The sequence below is a fragment of the Rhea pennata genome, chromosome 12 (assembly GCF_028389875.1).
Source record: "Rhea pennata isolate bPtePen1 chromosome 12, bPtePen1.pri, whole genome shotgun sequence".
NCBI classification, from domain to species: domain Eukaryota; kingdom Metazoa; phylum Chordata; class Aves; order Rheiformes; family Rheidae; genus Rhea; species Rhea pennata.
This window is the reverse complement of record NC_084674.1, coordinates 279459-305285: the sequence shown is the minus strand read 5'-3', so window position 1 is coordinate 305285 and position 25827 is coordinate 279459. Positions and strand designations below refer to the sequence as shown.

The window sequence follows — 25827 nt, the reverse complement described above, 5'->3', positions numbered from 1 at the left end:
TACATTAGATCTCTAGTGGCTTCTGTGGTTAGCCAGGTAAAAGTTGTAGCTTTCCAGAACTGACTCCTGGCCACTAATCCACAGCCTTGGAACAGTAAAGGCTTAGATTCTAAGTAATAGCTTCCAGTTTCACTGGTGCCATCAGTGATGAGTCCAACTGACAGAACAAAAAAAGCCCTAACTACTCCTTTTGCTCACAGGCTTTGCAGACACAGTGGAGCTAACAGACAGTAACAGACCCTGGAAACTGTGTCATTGTCTATCTGCTAAGAACCTCCCACAAATGCTCCATGCGGGAATCAGAGCACAGAAACAAACAAACAAAAACCAACCAAACAAAAAAATCCAGATGTCTTCATCCTGCTGGTAATTCCAAGTGGCTAACTTTCTCATACGACTGTCCTTATGAGTGGGAAGAATTCCTTGCTTTGATCAATAAAACAACTGTCTTCCTTCTTCCAAATCCTTTTGAAACACTTTAGGAAAGCTTGCAAACCAACTATACCTAGCCTTGATTAGCTGCTGATGATCTACAACTATCAAAACCCTTGAAATATCATACTTATGACCAACTCAGCTGACCCAATTACTCCATCTTCTCACTTGCTCAGTCATTTCATACACCTACAAGATATCATTATAACTCTCTTGGGACTGACAATCTAAATTTTGCTTTTGTATAGTATTTACCATAATGGGATTCTGATCTTCAGTGTTGTTGCATTACAGGTACAGAATTCAATTAACAGCCAGTAATCTGAAAGAGAAGATCAACAGTCTTATTGCAGAAAGAGTAACAAATGCTGAGCAAAATAAAGCCATTAGAAAATTGGTAGACCAAAGTAACTACTTAGAACAACAAAATTGTTTGAAAAAAGTCAGAATCAGTTCATTAGTAACACACACACATGTAATACATCCACATACACACAAGCACACAGAAACAATAGAGGTGAAGGGCTCAGTACTTTCACTAACCATCATTCAGTTCAGCCCACTCAGCTGACATGAATGATACCTGAAATTAACTTTTTTAGTGGCATCAGCACCCTGCTCAGAACTCCTCTCTACATCTGATTTCAGGTTTCATCTCCCTTAAGAACAGCTGCTCCTGGGAGCTATGTGCTTTAAGGCACACATGCAGCTGACTTGCTCATGCGGGCCTGTCACTGGCTCCAATTCCCTTATCAGATCAATGAAGACAACTTGAAGGTTAATCATATTTGCACTGCATCCTTAAAGCAAGACGTGAGGTCACTTTACTGAACAATCTATACAAATTAATGGCTGGTGTTTACAGCAACTGAAAGCAACAACAAGAAGTAAAATTTTAAAAGTTGTTACAGAAACTTCTGCATTTCAAGAGGAAAATGTTCTACAGTCAGCTACGCAGGGCCAGTTCTGGAACTCTCCATGCTGTTTTTACTCAGTGCTTCTTTTCATTTGCGGCCTCACTGTTTTCTCTGATCCCTGATCACTGGGAACACATTACATACGCCAAATCTTCAGGAACTTCTGAGTCTTGCATCTTTGACACCTGACCAGACAGAAACTGGCAGATGGGATTTTCAAATGTGCTCTGTGTTGAATTTGAAAGAAGAAGTAAGTGTAAGCTGAGGACTGGAGATTTTAAAATCCAAACCAGTACTTTTAAATACTCTATGCAAACATTAAATCTCTTATTTTCTCTTCTCTTGCTCCCAAATTTGCTCCCTTTCACGCCCAAATATGGATCCTCTATCATAGTTAGGATGTGTTAGCAGCAAGTGTAAAGAAACAGCATAAAAGAAACAAACTAGCACGTTATTCCTTTATTATTAGGGGAAATAGTAGTCTCTTACTTTCAAACCTCCAAATGACGTTGCAAGTTATTAGACAAAGTGAATCAGAATTGTTGCTCGAAAGCAAGCTGGGTGTCCACCATTTCTATCAAATCAAATCAAATTCCCTGAATCTCTTTTTTCCTCCATCATGACTTCAACTCCAGCTCAGAAGCAATACTCTGGCAAGTTTGCTTTGTCCAATGACTAATTCCCTGTTTGGAACTGAACAAGGATCTCCTGAGTGCTGTCATTACCAACTGTGATAAAACAGTCGGCTGGGCAGCTGTTGTTTTCCATACCTGGTGCCAAAGGGCTCTGTCTTGCTTCTTTTCATTAGGTGATATTATTTGGTTTGTGGCTGGAATAACACACAAGACACAATGACATTCTTTCTGAAGATGACCACTTTCTTCCTAAATAATAGGGTTCCCATTTGAACAGAAAGCTATAGAAATTACCCTGCATAAACAGGTGGAAATAATTAAAAAATAAAGAAACATTTCAGAGAATCCACTGAGATCTTTAATTCCAAACTGCCTCTATTCCAGAAGGAACAAACTGTGAGTTAGGCTGACTCTTAAGTATACAATTAAGCCTGCCAAGTTCTGACTCCATAATATGCTGTTTAGCATTGAAAAGTCTGTCAGTAAAACAGTATGTAGGATTAACATCATAATGCTTTGGTTTTGCTTCCTCGTTAAACTAAAAAATGATTTAGCTGATATAAGCAACATGTTATTTATACTCCTTTTAGTAAAAGTTTTAATGCTATGTGGGATACACCCTCTTCCCTCTAATACAACAGCCTTCCTGGCCTTTATGGATTTAAATAGGTGAGGGGACTTGTGTGCATTCCATGTGGAATTTACTCACTAATTCTATTAGGAGCTTCCCTGCACAGAAATTAATGTCTTCTATCTCATTCAATACTCAACCTGTTCACTATTTAAGACAGAATACCTGATCTCTCCCAATATGAAATTTCCTTAAATGATTTCCTATTAGTTTCAAGGAATTCAAGAGACTAAGCATCAACAGATCAGTGTTTGCAAACTACAAAAATCTTGGGCTTACAGTTAGAGGAGAAAGTTCTGTCATTTCTGCAATCCTGGAAGAAGAGCGTGGTAATTGAAAGTGCCAGAGGCTTCAAAGCAGGATGTTTACTTTTGCTGATCACTATTTTCAAGTCATACTTCAAGGGACATTCAGCATTGGCCATCACAGCTTGCAAAGATTTCATCTGATTCTCTGGACCAATTCAGTTGCCCAGCTTTAATTAGCAGCCAAGCCAAACCCTCAGAGCTCGCATAAGAAACAAACATTTCCCATCACCTATGTTTGAACTGAGAACAGCAGCAGCACCAAAGCCAGGGCTCAATGCTGAAGCAAAGAAAGGCCATGGAAGAGGAATTGCCTTCATTTCCCCTCCTAGATTTTAACCTCTAGCTACTGAAAATGAATGGAAAACCTGCAAGTTCAGAAATGAAAGGCATTAGTTTGGCTCTTCCTGAAGACTGAGGAAGAGAAGACCAAGAACTCTACAAGGTTCATAACAGAGACTGATTTCTTCAGAAGGAAAGGTGTCAACACTCAGGTGGAAAATGAAAATACATTATTGTTCCTGACTGTTTTTCGATCAATCCACAGCAAAGCCAACTGGGGTGTGACATGCTCTCCTGCTGACCACTGTGAAGCTTGTCTAGTTGGGCATGTCTGCCACAAAAAAATTCAGTTATGTTACTGCTGGCTGTGACTATCCTGGGCTGCATTCCTAAAACTTAGTTCAGATGTCATTAAATCCACTGGCTCATTAATTTAGCAAATGCATTTTGAGGACTAGATTGATATACCTGGTTTGAAACCCTGTCTCTGGATTAATATTTAATGTAAGATTCATAAGTTAGAGGTAATACCTTCTATCACAGTGACTACTATACTTGGAAAAAGCAGACAACCTGGGGAGATCGTAAGTCCTTTCTCAGTTCTAAGAAGTGAGACAAACCTTGAGACACAAAAGCCTTTCCTCAGCTCTAAGAAAGGTCTGTATTCCAGAAAGCTTGGCTGCCTCATCCAGCTATACAATTTGGTTTAATAACATCATATAAAGATCATGGCTATACCCACTCTGGCATTCTGATGTTAAACAAATCAAGATGAAGAGAAGCAGGAATTATACCTGTTACAAAATACAGTATGATTACAGATCTCCCCCTGCAGGACAAACCATTTACATATTCTGATGCATAAGAAGTTATGCTTTAGAAACAACTACGCAGGAAAAGGAAGAGCTGCCCACTTACTACCGACACCCATCTCCTTCATTTTCTTCTCGATTAGTTCCGTTCAAAGAATAAACTGGGAGGAGTGATATAAATAATTTGTGCTTTTAGATTTGTCTGAGTAAACAAAGGAGCTGATCTGCCTCTCATTTCTGCAATCAATCATATTACTCTTAATACACAACACTTAACAAGAGGAGCTGTTAACAGAACAGCACAAGTTTGCAGCCACTGCAAGAGCTGCAATTCAGTAGACATTTGAGAGGATACAATTGTTTAGAGAAGCCCTGGTGGGACAAGTCCTGGTGACAATGTGCACTTAACAAATTAATAAGGTGCTCTAAATAACCAGCGGAGATATTTCTCTCCACTTTACGCACAGATGTAATGTCATGTAGGTAACCTTTTAAACGAGAAAGATGTGCCTCTTGTGAAAAATACCTAAACACCAATGCTGTTTTAATAAGGGAAAGCTCTCTAAGTGATTGGAGCAAGTGAATGGATTCTTTTCACGACTTTGCTACTATGGCTGTGTGACCTAGGACAAACTACTTACACGTTCAGCACCTCTCAGTAAAACTGGTAATAAATATATTTGGCAAGCTCTACATTAATTTCATGCAACAATATTTTTTTTATCCTGTAGTTCAATAAAAGAAGAGCAGTTTCCATAACAACTTCTACATTTCATGATCACCAAAGGGACAGCTGTAAGAAAGAAGACTAATTTGCTTCAGTAACCTCTCTCTGACAATGACCAGAGCAAGATGTCCCAGGAAAGATGTAAAAAATGCCCCAAATAGACATTTTGCAATAATCTGCCAAGAAGAACTTTCTGCCTAACTCTAGGCAGTCACAGTTGATTGATAGCACAAAACATAAGGATTTATATTCTTTCATGTAAAGATCAGAGCTGCGGTAGCAGCAGATTTTCTTATTATTTACCTTTGAGATCTTTTTATGGACCAATATACAGTTGTGTGCCAAGTGCTAGTCCTACTTCTAAAACCTGTTAGGGGTACTGACACTCAGCTGGGCAAGTACACAGCACAAGTAGGGGACCCAGGGTCCTGCATATACAGAGGAAGAGAGTTCAGCCAAACAATCTGAGCAATGAACAATTTGGAGAGAGATGAGGCACAGTCCTCAGCCCTCATAGCTAGCCTGTTAGGATCTAATGCTGGGTTTTTTGAACGAGTTGTCTGTCTCTGGGTTTCTTCATGTAGAAGTCCTTTCAGAAGCTGGTGCCCCTTAGAATACACTTTTAAGTAGAAAAATTAGGGGTTTCATCAACAGAGTTGATACGGAAGTTCAAGAGACCTGAAGTAGCTGTGATAACAGGTAACAATTAGACAAGGGGGTTGAGGATCTCCATGCTGCTGAAATGCTGTATTTAGGTGTGAAATGTAGTACTTGGGCATCTGTATGCAACTCTTGCCCCAGAAGTAGATGTACACAGGCACTGGGAGCCAAATCCTGTGCTATCACAGGTTCTAGGCAAGTCTGGGTTGTCAGTGGAATGGCAGAGAGCAAAGCCTGGGTTTGAAAATGGCTCTGGAGTTTGAAAAAAAAAAAATCTCTCTCCTACTCATGATCAAAGCGATCATGAGTAATTCCGCAGTGAGTGGGAAGAAAGGACATTTGCACTTATAAAATAAACCTCCAGAATTTTTTTAAATAGAAAAATCACCTGCAGGGAAAAATGAAATGGAACAAATTTGGCCAAAAAAACAACAGAAAACACTAAAAAGAAAGACAGCATATTAAGAAGGGACTGTTTTCCAGTTGTGACATTTGTCCATGAAACAAGAGACACTTTGAGGTATTTAACTTTTTTTTATTTGAACAACAGCATTAGAGCTCTGCTAAATTCACTATGCTTCCTAAACTTCTCAGAAATGACACAAATCACTTAAAAAGTCAGAACTGCTTGGCTGGAAGTCCTGGGCATTGCACTATAGATATAACTTTGCACCTACTGAGAAGGTTTGCATGTGGTTGTACTTGAAATATGGGATCACATCCTCCTCTAAACCTGTGTTCTCTAAAGGGAGTTCTTGGCTCAAAAGATGTCAAGAAGTAAAATTTAATGACAATTTTAAAAACAAGCTGACCTTTCTTCCAATGCTCCCCTGAATAATTTTTGACATTGTTTCAGTCAGTGGAAAAGGAATCTTCTTTTATGAAATTAAGGTTATAAAATGCAAACACAGGCTTGTATTCTGGTTCAAATTTCACTCTGCAGAATTCAACTGAGTCTGATTTTTGTATCCAAGATATCCAGAAAGCCCTCTCCTTGAATTGTCTCCTGGGGAAAAGGAACCCCCAAACAGCATAGGATGTCTTCCTAGAATTAGACTGGCACAGAGGGTGCTTATTCTGGCACAGAGAGTATTCCTAAGGATAAGGGAATTTCTAGCCCCTGCATACTGGAATGAGGGATTTGTATGCATTTCCGTGCTATGTAGCACATCTGTACTAGTAACCATGAGCTCATATGGAATATTCAGAAGCCAATTTGGAGCTACTGCTCCTGTTCTGACTAGGGGCTGGAGGTCCTGCCCAGACAAAAAGAATGACTTCTTTGCAGATGCTCTGCTCCTCATTTGCAAATCTGAAATCAAGTTGCTGTTATAGCCAGATGTGCAGGTGGAAGATACTCTCTGGACTCATTTCATTACTCTCTGTAATATTGCTCTTTCTAAGCTTAGCTATTATGAATAAGACTGCATTGCAGTCTTAAAATACAGCTCTTTATTGATGAGCGTTTCCTACGTTTACAGAGTCTTCGGCCAGAAAGGATCATTAGCTAAATTTAATCCAATCATTAGTCACTAAGTTTCACCCAGATACTTTAAATCACGTCCAAAAATTTTGGTAAGACTTAAGTATTTCTGTTTCCAGAGCTCAGACTGCTACAGGCTGAGGAAACATCGATCTCAGTTCTCCGGTAATGACAGAGAAATGGTTGGTGAGATCTCTGATGATCCTGGCTCTTTGAGCAGAAGCTCTGTTCACTGCCACGAAGATCCTTGCATTTTCAGAGGAAAAAACACTTTCCTCACCCAAAACACTTTTCATCAAACGTCTCGTTAAAACATTTTTCCTACCAAAATAAAATTAATCTAATTTCTAAACCTACAAGCAACATCAAGGCTGTACCTGAAAAGTTACCTGGCTTTTTAATTACCCTCATAGTTGGGAATGTGAATTCAATTAATTTTTTTTTTTTTTTTAACTTCAGCTTCCACGTACCTGTCCTTCTTATGCTTTTGCCAGCATGACAGAACACATCCTCTTGTTATCTTCTTGACCTGCAATGAAATAAAGGCAGTAAACAGGTCACCTCATGTGTCTTTGATATGTGCATTCTAAACTGAACAGATGAAAGTTGGACAGTTTAACAAGAGAGTGACACCAGCTGCATCTGGGAAGGACATATTAGTACGTCAAACAATCATTACAATTGACTACAGGTCATGAGAGTGAAGGTATTGCTCATCTTGCAAATCTTTGCTTCTGTTTGTGATTTAGAAGGCTGAAGCCGACAGTTTAGTAAGAACACCCCATGTGCAAGAGCTGACTGGAGGATGTACCACTGAAAAAAAAATCTGTTGGAAAAATGCTTTTTGAAAACAGAAAAGTTTTGTAAACACGTTCTAGCTGGAAAAAAAAAAAAAAAAAAAAAAGCCCCAAACAACACTGCGTTTTGAAATCAGCTTCCTAATAAGGCTGTTGAAGAACTAGTGCCCAGAACGTATGCATTAAGACGACTACTTGGACCCGGAGACTTTAGAACTTCCTAATTGCTCCTGGTTGCCTGAGGATCTGTGCAGGTAAGAAAACTTCCAAACGGCATTAAAATGTTGGCCCAAGGTTAGTGGATAATCTCCCCTGGAAAATAAGGATCTGCATAAATCCCACCTTGTGCTCCACGAGCAAGACAAATTTCTTTGACCTTGTCTCTTCACATAGAAGTCCTGCCAAAACACACCAACTCACTTTACATACTTCTTGCCTTGGGGAAGAGGAAGGAAGAGTAAACTCTCTATGACAGATGCTAGCCACGATGCTTAAAACACTCCAAATCTTTTATGTTAAAAAGAATATGATATAAAAGGATAAAACAATAGAGAAATGTGATGAACTGAAGGAAAAAATGTAACAAGTGAGATTAAGAAACCATTCAGAATTACTGAAGCCTTCAAACACATGATGAAAATATCCTTTTTTTTTTTTTTTTTTTTTTTTTAATTTAGAAGGCATGCTTCGCCTCAGTGGCTTATCAAGAAGGCCTTGTAAGGAGCCAGCAACAGAATTCTTATCAACTTCACTGTTCTTGTAAAGACATTTTCTGAAGACATGTTTAAAGTGCAAATAAATACACTTGCCCTTTCATCAATGTCCACTTTAATTTATAGCCCAGTTATATCACTTTTTAAACTCTGATACGGTACCACAAGAGATCTTAAGTAGTTACTATGTCCAGGAAATGCTAGGCAGCTTGTGTGAAGTGAATGTAATTCACTATAGGGATCACTGTGACTGGCACAGTAGCAGTTTACAAACCTGTGTCACTAGTATTTGACAATTCAAGAAATAGTTTAATGGCAAACGAGCCCTGTTAGTTTGTATAAAGAAACTTAGTGGCCACAGTTTGGTTTACGATGGGTGGAGATTCTTTCAAACCTAGGGTTAGGTGGCAGACTGGCTCTTGAGTGCAGCGGACCTCAATGTCTCATGCATTGGACTATTGCAGCGTGTGGTTTAAGAGACTCAGTGAGAGGCTTCTACGGGGAGCAGCTCCTGCTCTTTCTAAGTGGTTGCTATACATGCAGGCCTCCTATGCTGTCCAGATTAATTTCAGACGTTGTTCTCCGTCCAGTGCTAAGAATTATTTCCAGCTTATAATTAGACATCAGGAGAATTTTCACACAGGAGATATGTGGCAAATGAAGATTTACTAAGCTGCTGTCTTACAAAGCTCCAAAGCTAAGTCTCAACTATCCTATCATTTCTAGACAGCCAAGAAATTCAGTATGTCAACTGCTGTACCGCAACTGAAATCTGATTAATTCACTAAATGCTAAGATAAAATGCATTCATATGGGAGGCTATTTTTAATTCAAGAAAAAGCTAAGAATTTGATATTAATTGGCTTATATGATTTTGAATATGTGAAAGAATTTCAGCTGTTTTTCTCATCTTTCTCAAGAGCCATTTTTTCTATTAATATTTGCAAATCAATATGTAGATGATTTCAAATCAATATGTAGATGATTTCTAAAGCTAACACGAATTAAAATCAAAAGATAAGTAAGACTGATTTCAGTGGACTTTGGATTAGCCCTTTTGTTAGGGCAAAACTGGGGCAAAGCCACAGAGAACTACTGCTCTGTTAAATAAGCAACTCTGACACTAATGAAAACACTTACAACACTTTCCAGCATTCTTTAGATTCCTGAAAAGCCATAATGTATTCCTTAAAACTAAAAACACCTAAAGATAGGAGCTATCTTTACCAGGATCCTCGCTTTGGATGAGGGACTGTTACTAGTTGCCCAGTCATTCTTTACTGGCCAGCTATAGTAAGATTTCTGTTGTTCCTTGAAGATCTTTAGTTCTGTTGCCTGCTAAGGATTGGCAAAGACAGTATCTTCATTAAGCCATATGTGTGTTTGCACGTAGGCTGCATGATGTCTCAAATCATGCCCTTAGAAATCCCAACAAAAAGGAAAACATATTCCATTTTCAATATATACATTAAAAAAAAAAGTGTTACAAATGCAGTAAGCCCCAACTTCTAACCTTAGTGCAAGTCTGGAATAAGAGCATTGATGTTCATGACTAGTTTCAAGTTATATCAGGGTAATAAATGTTAAAATACATAAAATTTTTATATATAAATTATATAACCTACTTGTATAATTTATGATATTAAGTATTAAGATAAAATTCAAGAGATGATCACTCTCTCATGGAAGAACACTGAGGAGAGACTGGGTTCCACTGAAGACACTTTAAAGAAGCCAACTTTTCTCTCTTAAAGTACTGAAAACAAGCTTTTTTCAGTGGATTTTCTGATTCATCATATAAAGTTGAATAGGAGTATAGAAAGAAAAAGTTCTGTAAGATGACTGTTTTCTGTTAAATTCTAACAGGTAATAAATCACTTTGACAGACAACAACTGACTTCAACCCTTTTTAATTTCCATCATCTATTCAGACGTAAAATGCTGCCCTTCTTCACCCAAGGCCAGCACTGATTGCCCAAAGCTAACAGAAATGGCACAACTGAGCTACAAGACCAGGGCCAAGCAAAGGAAAGACCACACTATGAAGATGTGCACCATAGAAAATGCCCCGCGTGGATCTGCTCCCAAATCCAGCAGAAAAGCCAGTTTACAACTAACTGACTAGCAGTAGATGCAGTCTTGCAGGCCACACGAGGATCCACGTGACCTATAGCATAAATGATCCATTTTTAAGTGTGGTGCTTTTACATGCATCTCCAAAATGCTTTCTGGCTCAGGCTGTGACACAGCACCGAAGAGAGCAGGTACACACACCAGTGTTGTGGTGAGTACAAGGAAAGTATTATCAAGCCATGCTGACAGGTGGTGGGTTTCTGTCACTACTTACTGCTGAAGACAAATTTTAACTTGAATGACAGTGAGGAGAAGGGCATACACAGGCGAGTCTGTGTGACAATATTCTAGTAAGAGGGAAAGCAAAAAAATGTTGACTTCATTTGGTTGAAATCCTCCATGTAGTAACAATAAAAGAAGCAAGCTGAATCCTGCATCACTTTATTACTGCAAGCAATCTTTACTTCGGTTTTAGCCCTCTCTATTGTAATCAGGATCATTAAGCTAATCAAAGGATCACTAGCCCTGTATCCATACACCCTGCATGATCTGTTCTGAGTAGCACTGTATGGAACAATATCTTAAATAGATGGAGAGATAGAAAAAGGGGGTCTTATTTCCAGTTACAAGGCTCATAGCAACAACCTAACCTTTTAATATCTAACGCTATGCATCCTGTATTTTAGTACATTTTTCATAGAAGTCTATACCAAGAAAATATGGAATTGTAAGCCAAAATTGGTTAGTATCATTCAGAAAGAGAAATCACATTCTAAATCTTTTTAAATTCAATCCTTTACAGTTTTCTTCATTGTTTTTCTTCCTTAGCTTGATAAATTACCTATCCTTTTGCCTTTACTCCACAGTGCTTGCTTAACAGAAGATACATGAGCTTCTTATTTTAAGTAGAAAATCTCTCCTTTTCTCTATGCTGTGTGTTACATAAAATTCAACATAATTTCTTTAGAGAATGGAAAAACAGCAGTCTCTGGGAGTCCAGCATGAATACAAGGAGGTCAGCAAATAACTACCAGAGTTTTAAAGTGCATTCAAAACTCAGATCTTTGACATCAATAGAAAAAAAAAAAAAAAAAAAAAAAAAAAAAAAGAAAGAAAAAGAAAAAAAAAGCAAGCCACACACACAAAGCAACGCATCACCTAAATTACCTCACAGCAATTTGCATAAAGGATCCAGAGGCAGCAGAGTATAAGTACGGAGACACAAGCCATCCAAAGAGAACTTAGCAACAATTCTATTGCATACTGCATTTGTCTGTAGCAAAGAAAGGGCAACTTTTAAGCTCAGATATGCAAATAGCTTTAAAGGACTGAACAATCTCTTGGCAGAAGCATCAAGCAAAAACCTGAAACTACAAACCAGGTAATTTACCAAAACATTTCCTTTTTGGCTGACTACTCTAACTTTCTTTTTAAAGATTGCTCTGAGTCAAATAGCCTGCATGATATTCTTAGAGTTGTTTTCCAAGGACTTTTTCAAAGGTGACAGAAATCTGCCAGTAAGAAAGGTAATAAATTCATTCTCTATTTCAAAAGTTGGCAGAACTTTATAACAAAATACATTTCTTTTACATGTTGGAGATGTAATTAAGCTAAATGGCTGTATTCCATTCTGCTGAAGTAAACTCCATTTACTGGAAGATAAAACAGTAAGTAACTTAGAAATTCCACTGCTAGATGGAAGAAACTGAAAACTACCTGTTACCTGGGTAAATGGTAAAAGAGGGTATGGTTATTACAATTTTTCTCTGAAAAGAAACTTGAGGTGCTTTCTAAATGCAGGAAGTCTTCCTGACCAACAGAGCATTGCTGTCTTACTATATAGGCAAATACACACATACACACAAACACAGAGCTTCTTCAAATTGGTATATATATCTAATTAAAAATTAATAGCCTATTAAAGTTAACTGAAGGCAGAACAAAAGTGTTGCAAATCCCGTTATCATTTTAATATAAACCCTTAAAAGAGAACCACCTAGTGAGGATGGCTTGTAAAGGCATGTGTGTGTGAACCTTATGTGTAGCAATGGTTATACAGAGTTCAAGAGGGGAATTATTTTTGCCTCTGGAAAAAATAACTGGCTCTTAGAATTATCTGTACATCATGAAGTTAGATGTTGAAAATGTTAATACTTATTCTGCCAGAAAAAAATGAGTAAGTGTTGGTTTCAGTTATAAAGAATTTACAGATTCTTTGAAGAACATGAAATAAATTGAGAGGACTGTAACAGAAATCAGGAGAGACCTTCCTAAGAGACCTCGATCTCTATAGCCAGTGCCATGTTTCTTTTTCAGTATCTGGAAATATTGCTATTCATACTGGATTTGTTTTGCTCCACCCACCTCCCCTGTCCTCCTCTCTCCCATGGAAGTTGCAGGAACTCCTGCCCCACAATGCCATCCATCCAGCTGCCACTGCTGCTCCTCTGCCTGACCTTACACGGTGTCTGCCTCAACTGGAGGCAGCCTCTTCCAGAGGAAAGTGACAACGCAGAACGGAGTACCTTGGATGACAACCCGCAGAAGACAGAAAGCCTCAACCTTCAGTCTGTCCTCAAGAAATCTGAGGAAGAAAAGATCGATAAAGGTATATGTAACACTGGGGACATCCTTCTGATGATGCTGGCAATAGTACTTGGCTGAGGATCATTAGATCTAAAGCAGTTAGTTCCTAGGTTCTGATGTATGTATTTATTATTCTAACTAAGGGAAGGGGGAGGATACAAGGTCTGTTGTAATACATTCACAGAGAATTCTCAAAAAGGACTTTTTTCTCAGACCTCCCAGCTTGGGAACTGCTGTAGCATAACTGAGCAGCTGCTGCATAGACAGAAGGTAGAAGCCTATCGCAGAAAACCTGTTTGGAAAGCGCTTCCCTAGGAAAGCTCTAAGGATACACGAAAGACATTTCCTAGTTGTGGATCCTGTCCCTACTGTTACGCGGGAGTGCTCCCATTCACCTACTACCTCATCCCATTGGCTTTTACACCGTAGCAGGGGTGGGATTTGCCACGGCTTGGGATGTTGAAACCGCTCTGGTGTCAGTCCCTCCGGTCTGCTTGCATACGTCCTACCCCCACCAGTCACAGCAGTGGGGGCAAATCAGACTGGGGGACTGTCAGAAGCAGTGCAAAGGGGCCTGCCACCACCGAGGAACACAGAGCCTCAATTTCAGAGTAGAAAAAACAAATGGCCTCAACGTACCTGTAGAAATAGCCTTCCTCCTCCTTCATACGAATGCTGAGTTGGTCATGTTGACCACATTAAGCTTTGTCACTGGATTTCTTCCCCCTTTTTTTGCTGTTAGTTCCTAATATATCAATCCATCCTTGCTACGAATGTGCCAGAACTGTTTCCACAGCTGTTTCCATATCCAGAGTGACCATACTAAAGACTACATAGTTATTGTGCAATTAAATGCATGTGATGAGCAAAAGAATATGATCCTCCACCACAGAACTCCACAAATTCACATTTCAACTTCCTTAGTGAGGAATATGTGGGTTCATTAATACTACTCTTTTCCTTGGGCAGAATCAGACACCCCTCTGCCAGAATGGCTTTCCAAAAGACAACATCCTGGAAAGAGATATCTAATTGATCTGGGGAAGAGACAGCATCCTGGGAAGAGAGAGGATGAGGAAGATTTGTCTTACGGAGACATTCAGAAGAAACAGGATCCAGGGAAAAGAGAGGAAGAACAAAACCTCGACAGTTACCTGGAGCTGAAAAAGCAACAGCATCCTGGCAGAAGGTCACTGTGGGACCAGTATGCAGACTTTGCTAATGCACAGCTAACCTACTTGAATGAGTTATCCAAAAGACAGCATCCAGGCAAAAGGTATCTGACATACAAGCTACAGCATCCTGGCAGTAGAAGCTGGAATGACGAGCAAGACCTAAGGGACCAGCACGTGGAGAAACGCCAGCACCCTGGAAAAAGGTACAGGGATTCTAAAAGCCCAGATTATGCAGCCCCCTGCAACTTTCAGAAGTCCTTCAGCTGTAATGAAGGCAGCTTATTGCTTGATTTAGTAGAAAATGTCAACATAGGCAGGGTAGAAGAAAAACATCAGCACCTAGGAGGGAGATTAGCATGGGAGAGTGAAGCAGAGGAATGAGAAAGTAATTGTACGCATGTGGTGAACTGCCAGAGCACTAAAAAATTCTGTTCACCCCCTTTCAGCTCCCTACTCCCGCCCTGCTGCACCTACCTTTAAGTATGAGTGTTCCCATTGATGTTAATGGCTTTGTCATGCATTTAAAGTAGAGGAACCGAAGGTCCTATCTGAACGGGCCAGGCAAGTGCTGAGGCTCTTCTCCTCTGGTTTGGGAAGTTAGGAGTGCTCAGTCACTTATCGGACCAGACCTCAAGATGATCACACTATGTGTGTCCGAGGTTCTGTTCCCAAAGTGCTGAAATAGACTCTTTAATATTTGTTCAGATGCTACTAAAGCAGAATAATTATATGGTCTCCTCTCATATCCGTGAAATTAGTCAATGAATAGGAGGGGGGAAGAAAAATGACATATGTCAGTGATTTCAAAATGAAACTCAATAGGTTTTCACTTCCAAATGGTACATTAACAAGACATATACCCCTGTGCACTACAGTCGGTGTCCAGATAACAAGCACTAAATAGAGATAGAGACTCTGTCCAATCTGAACAGGTCACACAATTGGCTTCATACTTTGAGTTGGAACTGCCACAAAAACACATTTCACTTAAGAAGCTGCACAGCACAAAGGGTTAATGAATCCCAGAACAACTAAACCTCAAGTTGGGAACCCAACTGCATACATCCCGTACTAGAACCCCATCCTGGTGCACATACATTTCAGTCATTCTACTTGAAATCATGCTGTTGTCTTCTTAGGTGTTTAAAATTGCAACAAGCAGACATCCTTTTCTTCTGATGAGGATTTCTGATCTATTCCCTCTCAAACAAATGCTTTTCCTTTCTGTGGTCAGATTCTCGAAAGTGTTCATTTGATATGAAGGATTCAATAAACATCAATAGTCAACGCCTGGTGTCCTTATTGGTTGTGCAAACATAATGTAATAGAGTGAAAAACATAAAACCACCCAAAGGTAAATAAAATTAAATACATCATCACAGGATATTTTCCACTGCAAAAGCTTCCTGCATGCCAGTGGTCAGCACAATATATAAATCTGTTTTGTTACTGAAGTGGAAGGGTGATTTGCACAGAGATACTCTCTTTTTAAATCTGCTTGTATAAAAACATGCATCTGGACCAAACCCACAGCAACCTTGTCACACAGCTCAAAGGGGCCTTTAATTGTTTGAGACTGATCCTAGTAAAAAGTGGTTTGAGGAAGACTAGCCTTACATAGGGGAAGAAAGGTTGATTAATCTATGCATCTTAAACCTTCTGAATTCCATAATCTTGTGCAACATAGTTACATACCTGTTACTGAAGAATAACAAAATATTTCATCAGAGAGTCTTTGCACTGTACGCTTGCTAAATAGCTTTGCTGTAACTGAGCTTAACTGGATCCGATTATTATGTTTGCACACACATAGACGAATACCCTTAAAACTGTATAAACAGCAATTTATATGAAATTAAAATACTTCTATGTGGGCTTAGAGTGGTCATGCTACAGGTTGAAAATACAGAAGTATTTTTTGTGCTTTGTTCAAGGTTTCTACTGTTTTAAAAGGATGTTATCATTATATGAAGTACCTATTTCATACACTGCACCAGCAGGAGAGTGAAAAACAAAAACTACAAATCCGATTCCCTATTCACAAGTCTAAACACCAGATTTACTGATTTTTGCAATTACTGCAGAGTTATTGAGCACACTGAATTATTCATCTCCCTTCTTATACATTCAAAGTGGTCACAGCATGTCAGTATGTTATGCTACATCAGTATTAGGCTAGAATGTTGTTTTTCTAAAGCCAAGTGAGTATTTTTTCAATCACATCTTTCCTGGTATCAAGACACTCTTGAATGTTCCCTTTAAAAATTATTGTTTCCCCCCTCCCTGCTCCAGAGCACTTCCTAAGCTATAGAAGTTGATTATTTATTTTTCTCCAAGATAACTGAGCCATATGGCAAAACTATCTCAGCAAGTTTTACTTGTTAGATGTTAGACACTCCTAGGCTGATCAACACACAACAGGATCAATGAAGCAATTTGTAACTTTGGAGATAATCTGCAGTATTTCATATACGTGATAACCAGCAGAGCTCTCCAAATGACAGGGGTTTTCTAATTAACAACTGTTGAATAAATTCTCAGAGGTGATAGCTGGGAACATTCTGTACACTTCAAATTTCTTCAGTATCTTTTCTGTTGCTGTATATGATGCCTTTTTAAATGAGCAGTTTTCATTTTACAAGGGAAAAATGATTTCTCAAAAGAATACCATTTCAGATACCATTTCCTGCTAACAAACAATGCTTTTTAAACCTCGGGGAACCCTTATTGTACTACACAAGACCATCACCATTAAATGTCCAAAGTAACTTTTTTAATCAAGCTTTTTCCTAAGTGGGTAAATATGAGTGATAGCAAAAATGCATACAAGTTCCTGCAAGACAGGGATACTGCTACAAGAAAGCAAAGGCAGGGAAGGGAGAGAAGCATGAAAGCTCAAAATTATGGTTCTCACTACTCTGAGTGTGGGGCCATCGGGAAACTCCCCATCTGTTAAAGTTATTAATGTGCAATTACGAATGGCTGGTTCAGGTTGCCGATTTTAAGATCTACGCTCCTGAGCAAATCTCAGACACACTGTATTATCAGTAAATCAATCACTTATTAAAAGGGAAAGAGTGTGCTAGCTTTCACCAGCCCTGCTGAGAGAAGATCACAGCTGTTTGTATGCAAGTCTTTAATTTATTCATCAACTCTTGTTTTAGAGTCTCAGTGCTCCAGTATTTACTGAGCTGACAAATTTTGTCAGGGGCTAGTCATCTGTTCAAAAAAAGGCATCACTATTATAATGTTTGAGAAATTGCTTCTATTGGTCTTGGGTGGCTCCCCCTGTCCACCCACCTCCCAAAATCCAAGTCTGAGCTGACAGCATTTTATAGGAAATCATATTTACCACATGTCATTATCATGCCTTTTTTTTTTTTTTTTTTTTTAATTTGCCTCAGTTTGGAGCTGCTGAAAAAGCACTTGCTTACTGAAAGAGGCACAATGTAAGCAGATCCTGTGAGAGCTCAGACCAATACCAACCCATTTCAATTACTTTCAACAAAAGTTCATTATGCCAGTAAGAGGTCTCTGGAAGCTGAGAGAAATGCACCTAGGGAGGATTCTAGGGCAGGGGTGGGACCCAATGGGAAAGATACCCTTCTTTGAAAAGGCTACTGGCAAAGGGAACTTTGAAGGAGAAGTCAGATACCCATTCAGAGAGGCATGTGTGCTGATCCTGATGCTGGCCTGACATATCATTGGACAGAACGTAGGATAGTTTAGAAACTGTGACTTGAACCAAAGGCCATGAGCTTCAGTCAATGACATGGGTTTGAAAATTCCAGAATCTCAGAGAGATTGAGATTTGAAACACAACTGCACGGAGTACACTTGCTGCATCATATTTCCCATGTCTATAACAGCAAAGGAACCACCAAGCCTGCTACTGAGGTGCCTGGGGAATAAAGGGGAGGGCACCATAAAAATGGAAAATATATGATCAGAATCATGAGAAACTCCTGTCCTGTGCTTATAATCAACCATAGCAGACGGATGTGTTTTTTCAAGCCTCATCAGAAAAAACTCACATTCATTCAGATCCAACTACATAGAATACATCTTCACATCCTTGAAAGTCCTCATATTTTCTGTCGGTTAGAGCATGGTACTGCTAATGCGAAGGTTATGGGGCATGGTACTGCTAATGCGAAGGTTATGGGTTCAATCCCCCTATGGGCTACACTGAGGGTTGGACTAGATTACCTCCAGAGGTCCCTTCCAACCTTACCATTCCATGATTCTATGACATTGCATATTAATTTCTAACATCATACTTCAGTCCTCAGGCTTGCCTTTGAGAATATATCACTGAATCGCATGGTCCCTGGACCTGCAGGCAAGATAAAGAACCATTACCACCAAGAAGGCAGGAAAGCAGCAGCCCTGTCAGCCCCAACAGGAATCCTAGGAGGCAGAAGGAGGATGCTGTTAACCCTTCCACAGACACTTGTCTAATTATGGCTGCTTGCAGTTCTCTTTGACACTGGGGTTCTGGCACCTGCATGGTTATTTTTCATTATGCTAAATGGTTCACTGAAAAGACCTGAGGATACAGCTACAAAAGCAACTTAGGAAAGAATAATGTTAATCACTAGATTCAAATTTTCAGGAAGGTAAGAATATTTCCTGGCACTTATATTTGTCAGTGAGACAAATTCTTATTTTCAGCTCTAACTGGGATGAAAATAACCCTACATAGATGAGTTCTTTGTTTTCTCCACTTAAGTTTCACATTTCTGGCATGTTACCAGTTACTGAGACATAAAATAAAGTTTGATTCCTGAAGTGTAACTTCTACAAATACCCTCAAAGTGAGCTTTGTTTTCAATGTGAGGGGGAAGCCAATGTGAACAAGTCGTATGATTAACATTTCCTAAAGTTATTTTCAACCCCTCTCATCATTAGTATTTTCTGCCTCCCTCCTCCCCCGAGACAACTTACCACCCTTGGACTCCTTGCTAATTCAAAATTAGCATGTCCTGAGGGTTTCCAAGGGACACGTGGCCCCAACAATCTCCCTTATTATTAATGATTCATCAGTTGGAGAAAGTTTGAAAACAAGATCATCACCACAGGTGAAGTAGAGTCTCTGCTTGCCTAGTGACTTGCTCAGTTACCATTAAACAGCCAGCCGCACTTTTAAAGCATCAGTCAGGACTCTGCAATGAATAACAACTGTCTGTTTAAAAGCAGTTAAGTGGAGAAGCATAGCAGAAGGAGTAAGTCTGGATAAGGTCTAGCCTAAACGGAGACAAGATGCACAGAGGGAAATCCTTCTGTTTTTAGAAAATCAGAGATGTACTGGAGTGCAGAAGTCTCGCTTCCCTCCCATCAAGAGCACGGTGAATTCTCCACACTTGCAGGATAACAAAGAAGAATTCAGTTTCATAGAATTGGTAAGGTTGGAAGGGACCTCTGGAGGTCATCTAGTCCAACCCTCAAGCGAGTGGCCCATACAGGGATCAAATCCACGACCTTGGCATTATTAGCACCGCGCTATGACCAACTGAGCTAAACCTAACCTCCAGCAGAGACCTCTGTTAACAACAAAGTGGGAGATTCCTCGAGAAATTTATCTACCTGCCTTGAGATTACTCTGAGCTGTGTGAAATGTTTGTGTTTTGTTTTCCTTGATGAAACAACTACAGCCTAAAAGTCCTAAAAAAGAAATGAAGAAAAGGACATTCATCAGCTATCTGCTGATTCACTTGGTCTGTTTACATGAGATGAGGGAGCATAGGCTGAAGAAGGGCAAAGCAGATTTAAAAAACACACACACACACAAGACCACAGATTATATTGCCATGCTGGAGGAACACATAGGCCCCTGACAGAGATGGGACATGGAAGATATTAGTCAAATTCACTGATAGTAGCCAAAAGGCAGAGACCGCTCTTGAGTTTATTTCAATCATTTTTGTCTGAAGTAACACCTAGGGATCCAGACAAGAAAGCAGTATCTCACAGACATGCTGACACTGGCGATCTTTAGCCACTCAAGAGACATCTTCCTCTTTTACTCACAACCAAGACAAAGTACGACTTCCTCATGTTGAAGTGGATTCGAAAGAGGGAAAATATGGACTTAATAAAATAGGAAAATATTCCTGCAAGATGGATCGGCTGTAAACCAGTATCCAATCTACCATATCCAAGCAAGTTATTCTGATCTTCTCCTACAATGGTTGTATGTCCCAATTGAATACAAGTTATGATTTAGTGTGGACACTTTAAGAGCTGATAGCTATAGGGAAAATGTGAGGTTATGACTGGGGAAACAAGGGAAAGTGATCTGCTTTGAAGGGGCTGCCTGGAATCTGCTGTTTTTTCACACAGAGGTATACGCTTCCAACATCAGTTCCCTCTTGATTCTGAAGCCAGTACTGATGCGTAATGTGCCTAAAGATGCTATTGAAAGAAGAGAAGAGGAAAGAGAAAAAGAAAAATGAAAAATATAATGAGACTTTATGAAAGATTCACAAAGCTAAAGCAGTCAGGACAAAGAGCAAGCATATCATTAGAACAAGCTTGTTGAACAAGCAGGTTGTGTTGAAAATGACAGCAATAATAGCCCTGCAAAAGACCCACAAATCATTTACTGCCAAGCAGCTTTTTCCTTCTGTTAAACAGCAAGGCAGTATCCAGAGGGCATTCTGCTGATTGATTTTAGATATACTGCCTTCAAGATGGGAATTGGTTGCTGTACTATTTGTAGGGGACACAGAAAACAAGAGAGGCTACTAGAGATGATAGCACACAAATATGGATGCATTTGAAGTCTGAAATGAGTCCAGAGCATAATCTAGACATCGTGGCACTATGGATCCTACAATTAGAACACTAATATATAATCATTGAGAGGAATTCTGAATATTCTTCTCTCCCCTCTTTATTCTATTTAAAAGTGGTGCCATTCCATAGTATCAGTAGCAGTCAGGACAAACATGCCAGATTCATGAGCTGTGTTAAATGAGAAGAGACAAACTTGTGTTGATGGCTGGCCTGTGAGACAGCTTGATTTCACTCCACAGAACCTCAGCACTAAGACAGCACTGAAGCAGTTAACAGGCAAATCATAGAAATAAGGCTCGACAGGTTGCCAGCTTCAGCTCTTACAAGTCATCATGATGTCAGTTTTGATTGATGAGTCTGCAAACACAGAAAAACCACAGATTTGGCACGGAGACATAGCTTCTCTTATCCTCCCTATGCAGACTAATTTAATAAGTTTTCTTTGTAGCAAGATGTTTACCACAGGCAGCTTGAGTATATTCAGTATATGAGTTTTCACTAAAAGGTAGTTATGAATAGAGATATGCAAATGTTTTTAGTTCTCTGAGCAAAATTAAAAGTACAGAAAATGTTCCAGATCTACCTAAAGCAAACAAAAAAAAAAAAACCCTCAAAAAACAACCCCCCCCCCCCCCGTTTTCTCAGATAAATGAAAATCAAAGATCATTTTAGGTTGCTGGAAACTTTAGAAACATTTTGTACAACCTATATGAAGGTTTAAAACTACATTTTAAAATTTTACTATGAAATTTAGGCCAATTTCAAGAACACAGAATCCATTTAGACCAAATATTTGTTTAGTTTATAAAACAGTGAGGAAAAACACTGTGATTTTTCCAATCTTTGCTCCCATCAAAAAGGCATAATGAATTCAACACAGTTACTTTTCAGATATTTTAAACTTTTTTCAATGAGTAAGCCATTTTGTGCAAAAATGTTCCACTGCATTCCTTGAAAGGCAGACACGCATTTTCAAGAACTACTTCTAGTCTACATTTACCTCTCCTGCTGTGATCAGACTCTACTATTTATCATTCCAAATGCTACTGAAGATTTTACAGGAAGGTAAAGAATACAGGAGAACCTAACTTGGATATCCTTCTGACAGAACCATGACATCATGCCATGTAGAGCTGTCCTCCTCTTCTTAATTGTATCCTCAATAAAGTATCTCATCCTGGACATCAGTAGCAATGACCAAGTTAGCACCAGACCAGGCCCTAAACTTCACTGTTAGAGGCATAAAACATCTCACGAGATACTATACAACTTTGTTAACCGAATGTTTGCAAAGAGCTTTGAGATCCTTGAATGAAAGCAGGTCAGCTAACATCACAAACAGGATCCTTTCATACTATTCCTGTAGAAGAGTAGGAGGAGTTATACATGGAAAAGGGGGTTTTGCAGGCCAAGTGTTCATATCCCAATGGCAGAAATGGGGCAATAAGCATGTCCGAGTTTGCCACTCAAGCAGGCCTTTGGAACACATTCCATTTTTGTGTTGTTGCTCTTTTACTTTGATTCACAATGGCAAACTATCACTGATTCAAATTCAGTCCCTATCAGTAGCACTTCTGCAAAGATTAATTGGTCCCCAAATACCTTTTAGATTGCTGTTTCGCATCATCATCTCTTTCCATTGCATCTAGCTGGATGAACACAAGTTAATTTTGCAAGCAGCGTGAACTGGATTGCTTTAGACTGACTTAGATTTTTCGGTCTGTGAACATTCTCTGGGTGGGAAAGCGTGTCTGAATGAGTGACAAGCAGCCAAAGTCTATTCTCATTTACACTAGCATAAACCTAGATTATTCCCCACCACTTCAGTAAGGATAGATAAGCCCAAATTTGCCTGTGGGAACAAAAAAAACCCCACTATTTGACACACCACAACTACATCTCTCATGCTGACTTTATATCATTCATTACTTCCATAATTATCAGTCTAACAGTGTCAAAAAGATCCAAACCACAGTAAACAGGTGCAATCACTTAACAGTGAGTGAGCTCCAGAGGAACTGCTAAAGACCATTTATATACAGGAATATGCAAACCACAGCATTTTTCTTTCAAAATGCTGAATGAAATTTCTTTGTTCAAGAGTGACCAGCACATGAATTTTTACCTATATTTCAGAAATACTTGTTTGGTGAGATGCTCTGTTGTAGTCTATAGTCAAAGGCAGAACACACAAAAGAACACAAATAACTAAAGACTCAGTGAAGTCTTTGGTTTCTAGAGCACATTCCAGCACATAAGCATGCTTACCACAACTCACTGTAGGCAGTCCTTCTCACTATACTGTTAGCATCCAACAGCAAGCCACTATTTTAATCATTATATTTACCTTTAAAACTATCCACCTGAAAATGGACAGCTACTGAAGCTATGGCAAAAGGCAGACTAAGAAAAGGTATTGCAGCTTAGTAGTCTCCCTCTCCCTTATACCTGATGCTTACCACTTCTGAATGACAGCATAGGAGAGAACCAAGTTGCCAGAGTCATCAGAGCCTCACAGCGAGGACTATCTCGCATGCTGCAAGGGAATAACCTTTAAAGCAAACGGCTAAGCAAACCCAGGTGCTGCGAAATCCCCTGAAGGGGCTTTCTCGCAGGTCCTCGGCGGTTCTTAAACGTGCTGCTTGTGCCATCTAGTGGCAGTCACCTTTCCCCCTACCTCTTCCTTTGTATTACAGAAACAAGCAAATATCGTCATTCCTGTACTCAACAGCTCATCATCCCAGGATTTGTCAACATAAGCACTACACTCAGAAACTAACACGAAGCTAGGAGACCAGAAATTCAGAGTGCCGTAGCTACTCCAAATTTGCTTGCATTGATATGGGTGCCTGCCTGTAACACTCTCAGGAAGAGTAAAGAGTCTACATAGGAGCTACTGCAGAATAACTGCTATTCCACAACGATTATTCCAGGGTCTTCTCTGTTTATTTAGACAAGATTTAAATTTTTAGTCCTAAAAGCAATCCAGATAACCACTCCCTATTGTACAGGTGAATAACCTCGCATGGATTCAAGACTCACACACTTCCAAGAAAAGGTGCTTATTTAAGGCATGAACACAATAACAGAGATCATAAAGTAGGCATCAGAAGAAAAAGAGAGAGAGAAAAGGACAACAGTAGTGAGAGAAGATGTTTATTAATTGAAGCCCCAATTCCAAATATAGGGCTATCCAGTGAGAAACCACAGGAGCTTTGCTGCAATCACAGAATCATAGAATGGTAAGGTTGGAAGTGACCTCTGGAGATCATCTAGTCCGACAGAGATCATCTGGAGATCATCTTGCCCTATACAGGGATTGAACCCACAACCTTGGCATTAGCAGCACCACGCTCTAACCAACCGAGCTAAACCTGCCCCCTAACGTGTCTGTAGAACACTTTGCCAACTCAGGACTGAGTACACTGAGCACATCTTGGCAGGCCTCTTCCATGTGTAGTTAAAACCTTCTCACTGAGGTTGAAAGAGGCAAGAAATGTTTTTTTATATATAACAACAGCAGTTTAAGTGTAAGCTAGTTACTTGTTTTTCTCTTTTTGTTCTTTAAGTACCTTCCTTCGTTGCATATACTGCTCCTTTAAATTCCAATCCCTATAAATTAAGGATTTTTCAAGTTTTAAAATGAAAATCATAACATTTAAAAAAGAACATTCAGGTTTTAAAGACCCAGAGGTTACTGTAGCCCCTTAACTTAGAGAGAAAAGGTAATAATCAATCATATCTTTAGGAAAAACATAACAGCTTATAATTTACCTGACTGCACTGCTGGGAGAATATCTGATCAAAGCAGCTTTTCCTGCTTGATAAAACCTCTTCTCAGTTTTCAAAATGAATAAATTCAGCCTGTGCTTTGCATGCTAAACAGGAAGGCAACTGTAACTTGTTTTCTATCTATATCCACAGCTGCCTGATTCTCTGCTCATAATTGAACCAAGACCGCTTTGTTTTCAAAAGCAAAGGATAATAGGTCTCAACAGGAAACCGCGTGTTTAAAAATTCACTTTAAAATTCAATTTAAAAATTGGTTATGTTACCAAGGCGGGGGTCCTCTTCCCGGCACGCTCAGTAACACGGACAAGCACCACAACACGCCAGCGGAGGAGGGCGGGGGAGGCGGGGATAGAGCGGCAGCCCGCAGTCCCGCCGCACCCGTGAGGCGGCGCGGCGCGATCCGGGCCTGGCCGGGCCAGGCCGCGCCCGCCCCCATCGATAGCTCCGCGCTTGGCAGCACACGCCTCGGACCAGCCCTAGCCATTAACAGCTCGGCGCTCGGCGCTCGCCGCGCCCTCCTCCAGAGCGCCGCCCCTCCGCAGCCCGACCCCGAGCGCGCTGGGGCGCGGCCGCCGCGGACACGCGCCTCCGCGAGCCGCAGCCAGGCCGCGGCGCGCTGGCAGCGCCCTCCGCGCCCTAGGTGAGAGGGAAGCCCCGCCCCTTCCCAGGCGCCCCTCCGCGCGGCGGGGACCTCGAGCCCACCGCCTCGCGCAGCAAGCGGGGCGCCTACTGCGCCTGCGCCACCGCCCCGCCCCGCCCCGCCGCGCGCGGGGCTCCTGCTGCGCCTGCGCCGCGCGCGAGGCTCCTGCTGCGCCTGCGCCGCCGCCCCGCCCCGCCCCGCCCCGCCCCGCCCCGCCCCGCCCCGCCCCGCCGCGCGCGCCTCCAGTGCCGTCCCCGCCCGGGCGGCGCGGCTCGGCGGTGGTTCCGTGGAGGCTCCGCTCCGCTCCCTTCTGTTCCCCTCCCTTCCCCCCCCCCCCCCCAGCCTCCCCCGTGAAGCCGAGGAGGC

The 25827-nt window shown here is 40.5% G+C and overlaps 1 protein-coding gene and 1 long non-coding RNA gene across 2 annotated transcripts; one reads left to right on the top strand and one right to left on the bottom strand.

The window, feature by feature from the left end:
- Positions 1-695: 695 nt before the first annotated feature.
- LOC134145773 (uncharacterized) lies at positions 696-25198 on the bottom strand. The gene is made up of 3 exons (XR_009959680.1): positions 25085-25198; positions 7358-7416; positions 696-757 (listed from the first exon to the last, which is right to left on the bottom strand). It is a non-coding gene; the product is annotated as an uncharacterized LOC134145773 (long non-coding RNA).
- Positions 12886-14612, top strand: TRH (thyrotropin releasing hormone). Its single transcript, XM_062585846.1, has 2 exons — positions 12886-13078; positions 14026-14612. The coding sequence occupies exons 1-2, from the start codon at positions 12886-12888 to the stop codon at positions 14610-14612; spliced, it is 780 nt and encodes a 259-aa protein (XP_062441830.1).
- Positions 25199-25827: the final 629 nt, after the last annotated feature.

What these genes read in the sequence shown, in the direction of transcription:
- TRH (XM_062585846.1), top strand. Translation starts at nt 12,886, where the DNA reads ATGCCATCCATCCAGCTGCCACTGCTGCTCCTCTGCCTGACCTTACAC. An exon ending in GGAAGAAAAGATCGATAAAG is followed by an intron (nt 13,079 to 14,025) that starts GTATATGTAACA and finishes TTCCTTGGGCAG; the next exon opens with AATCAGACACCCCTCTGCCA.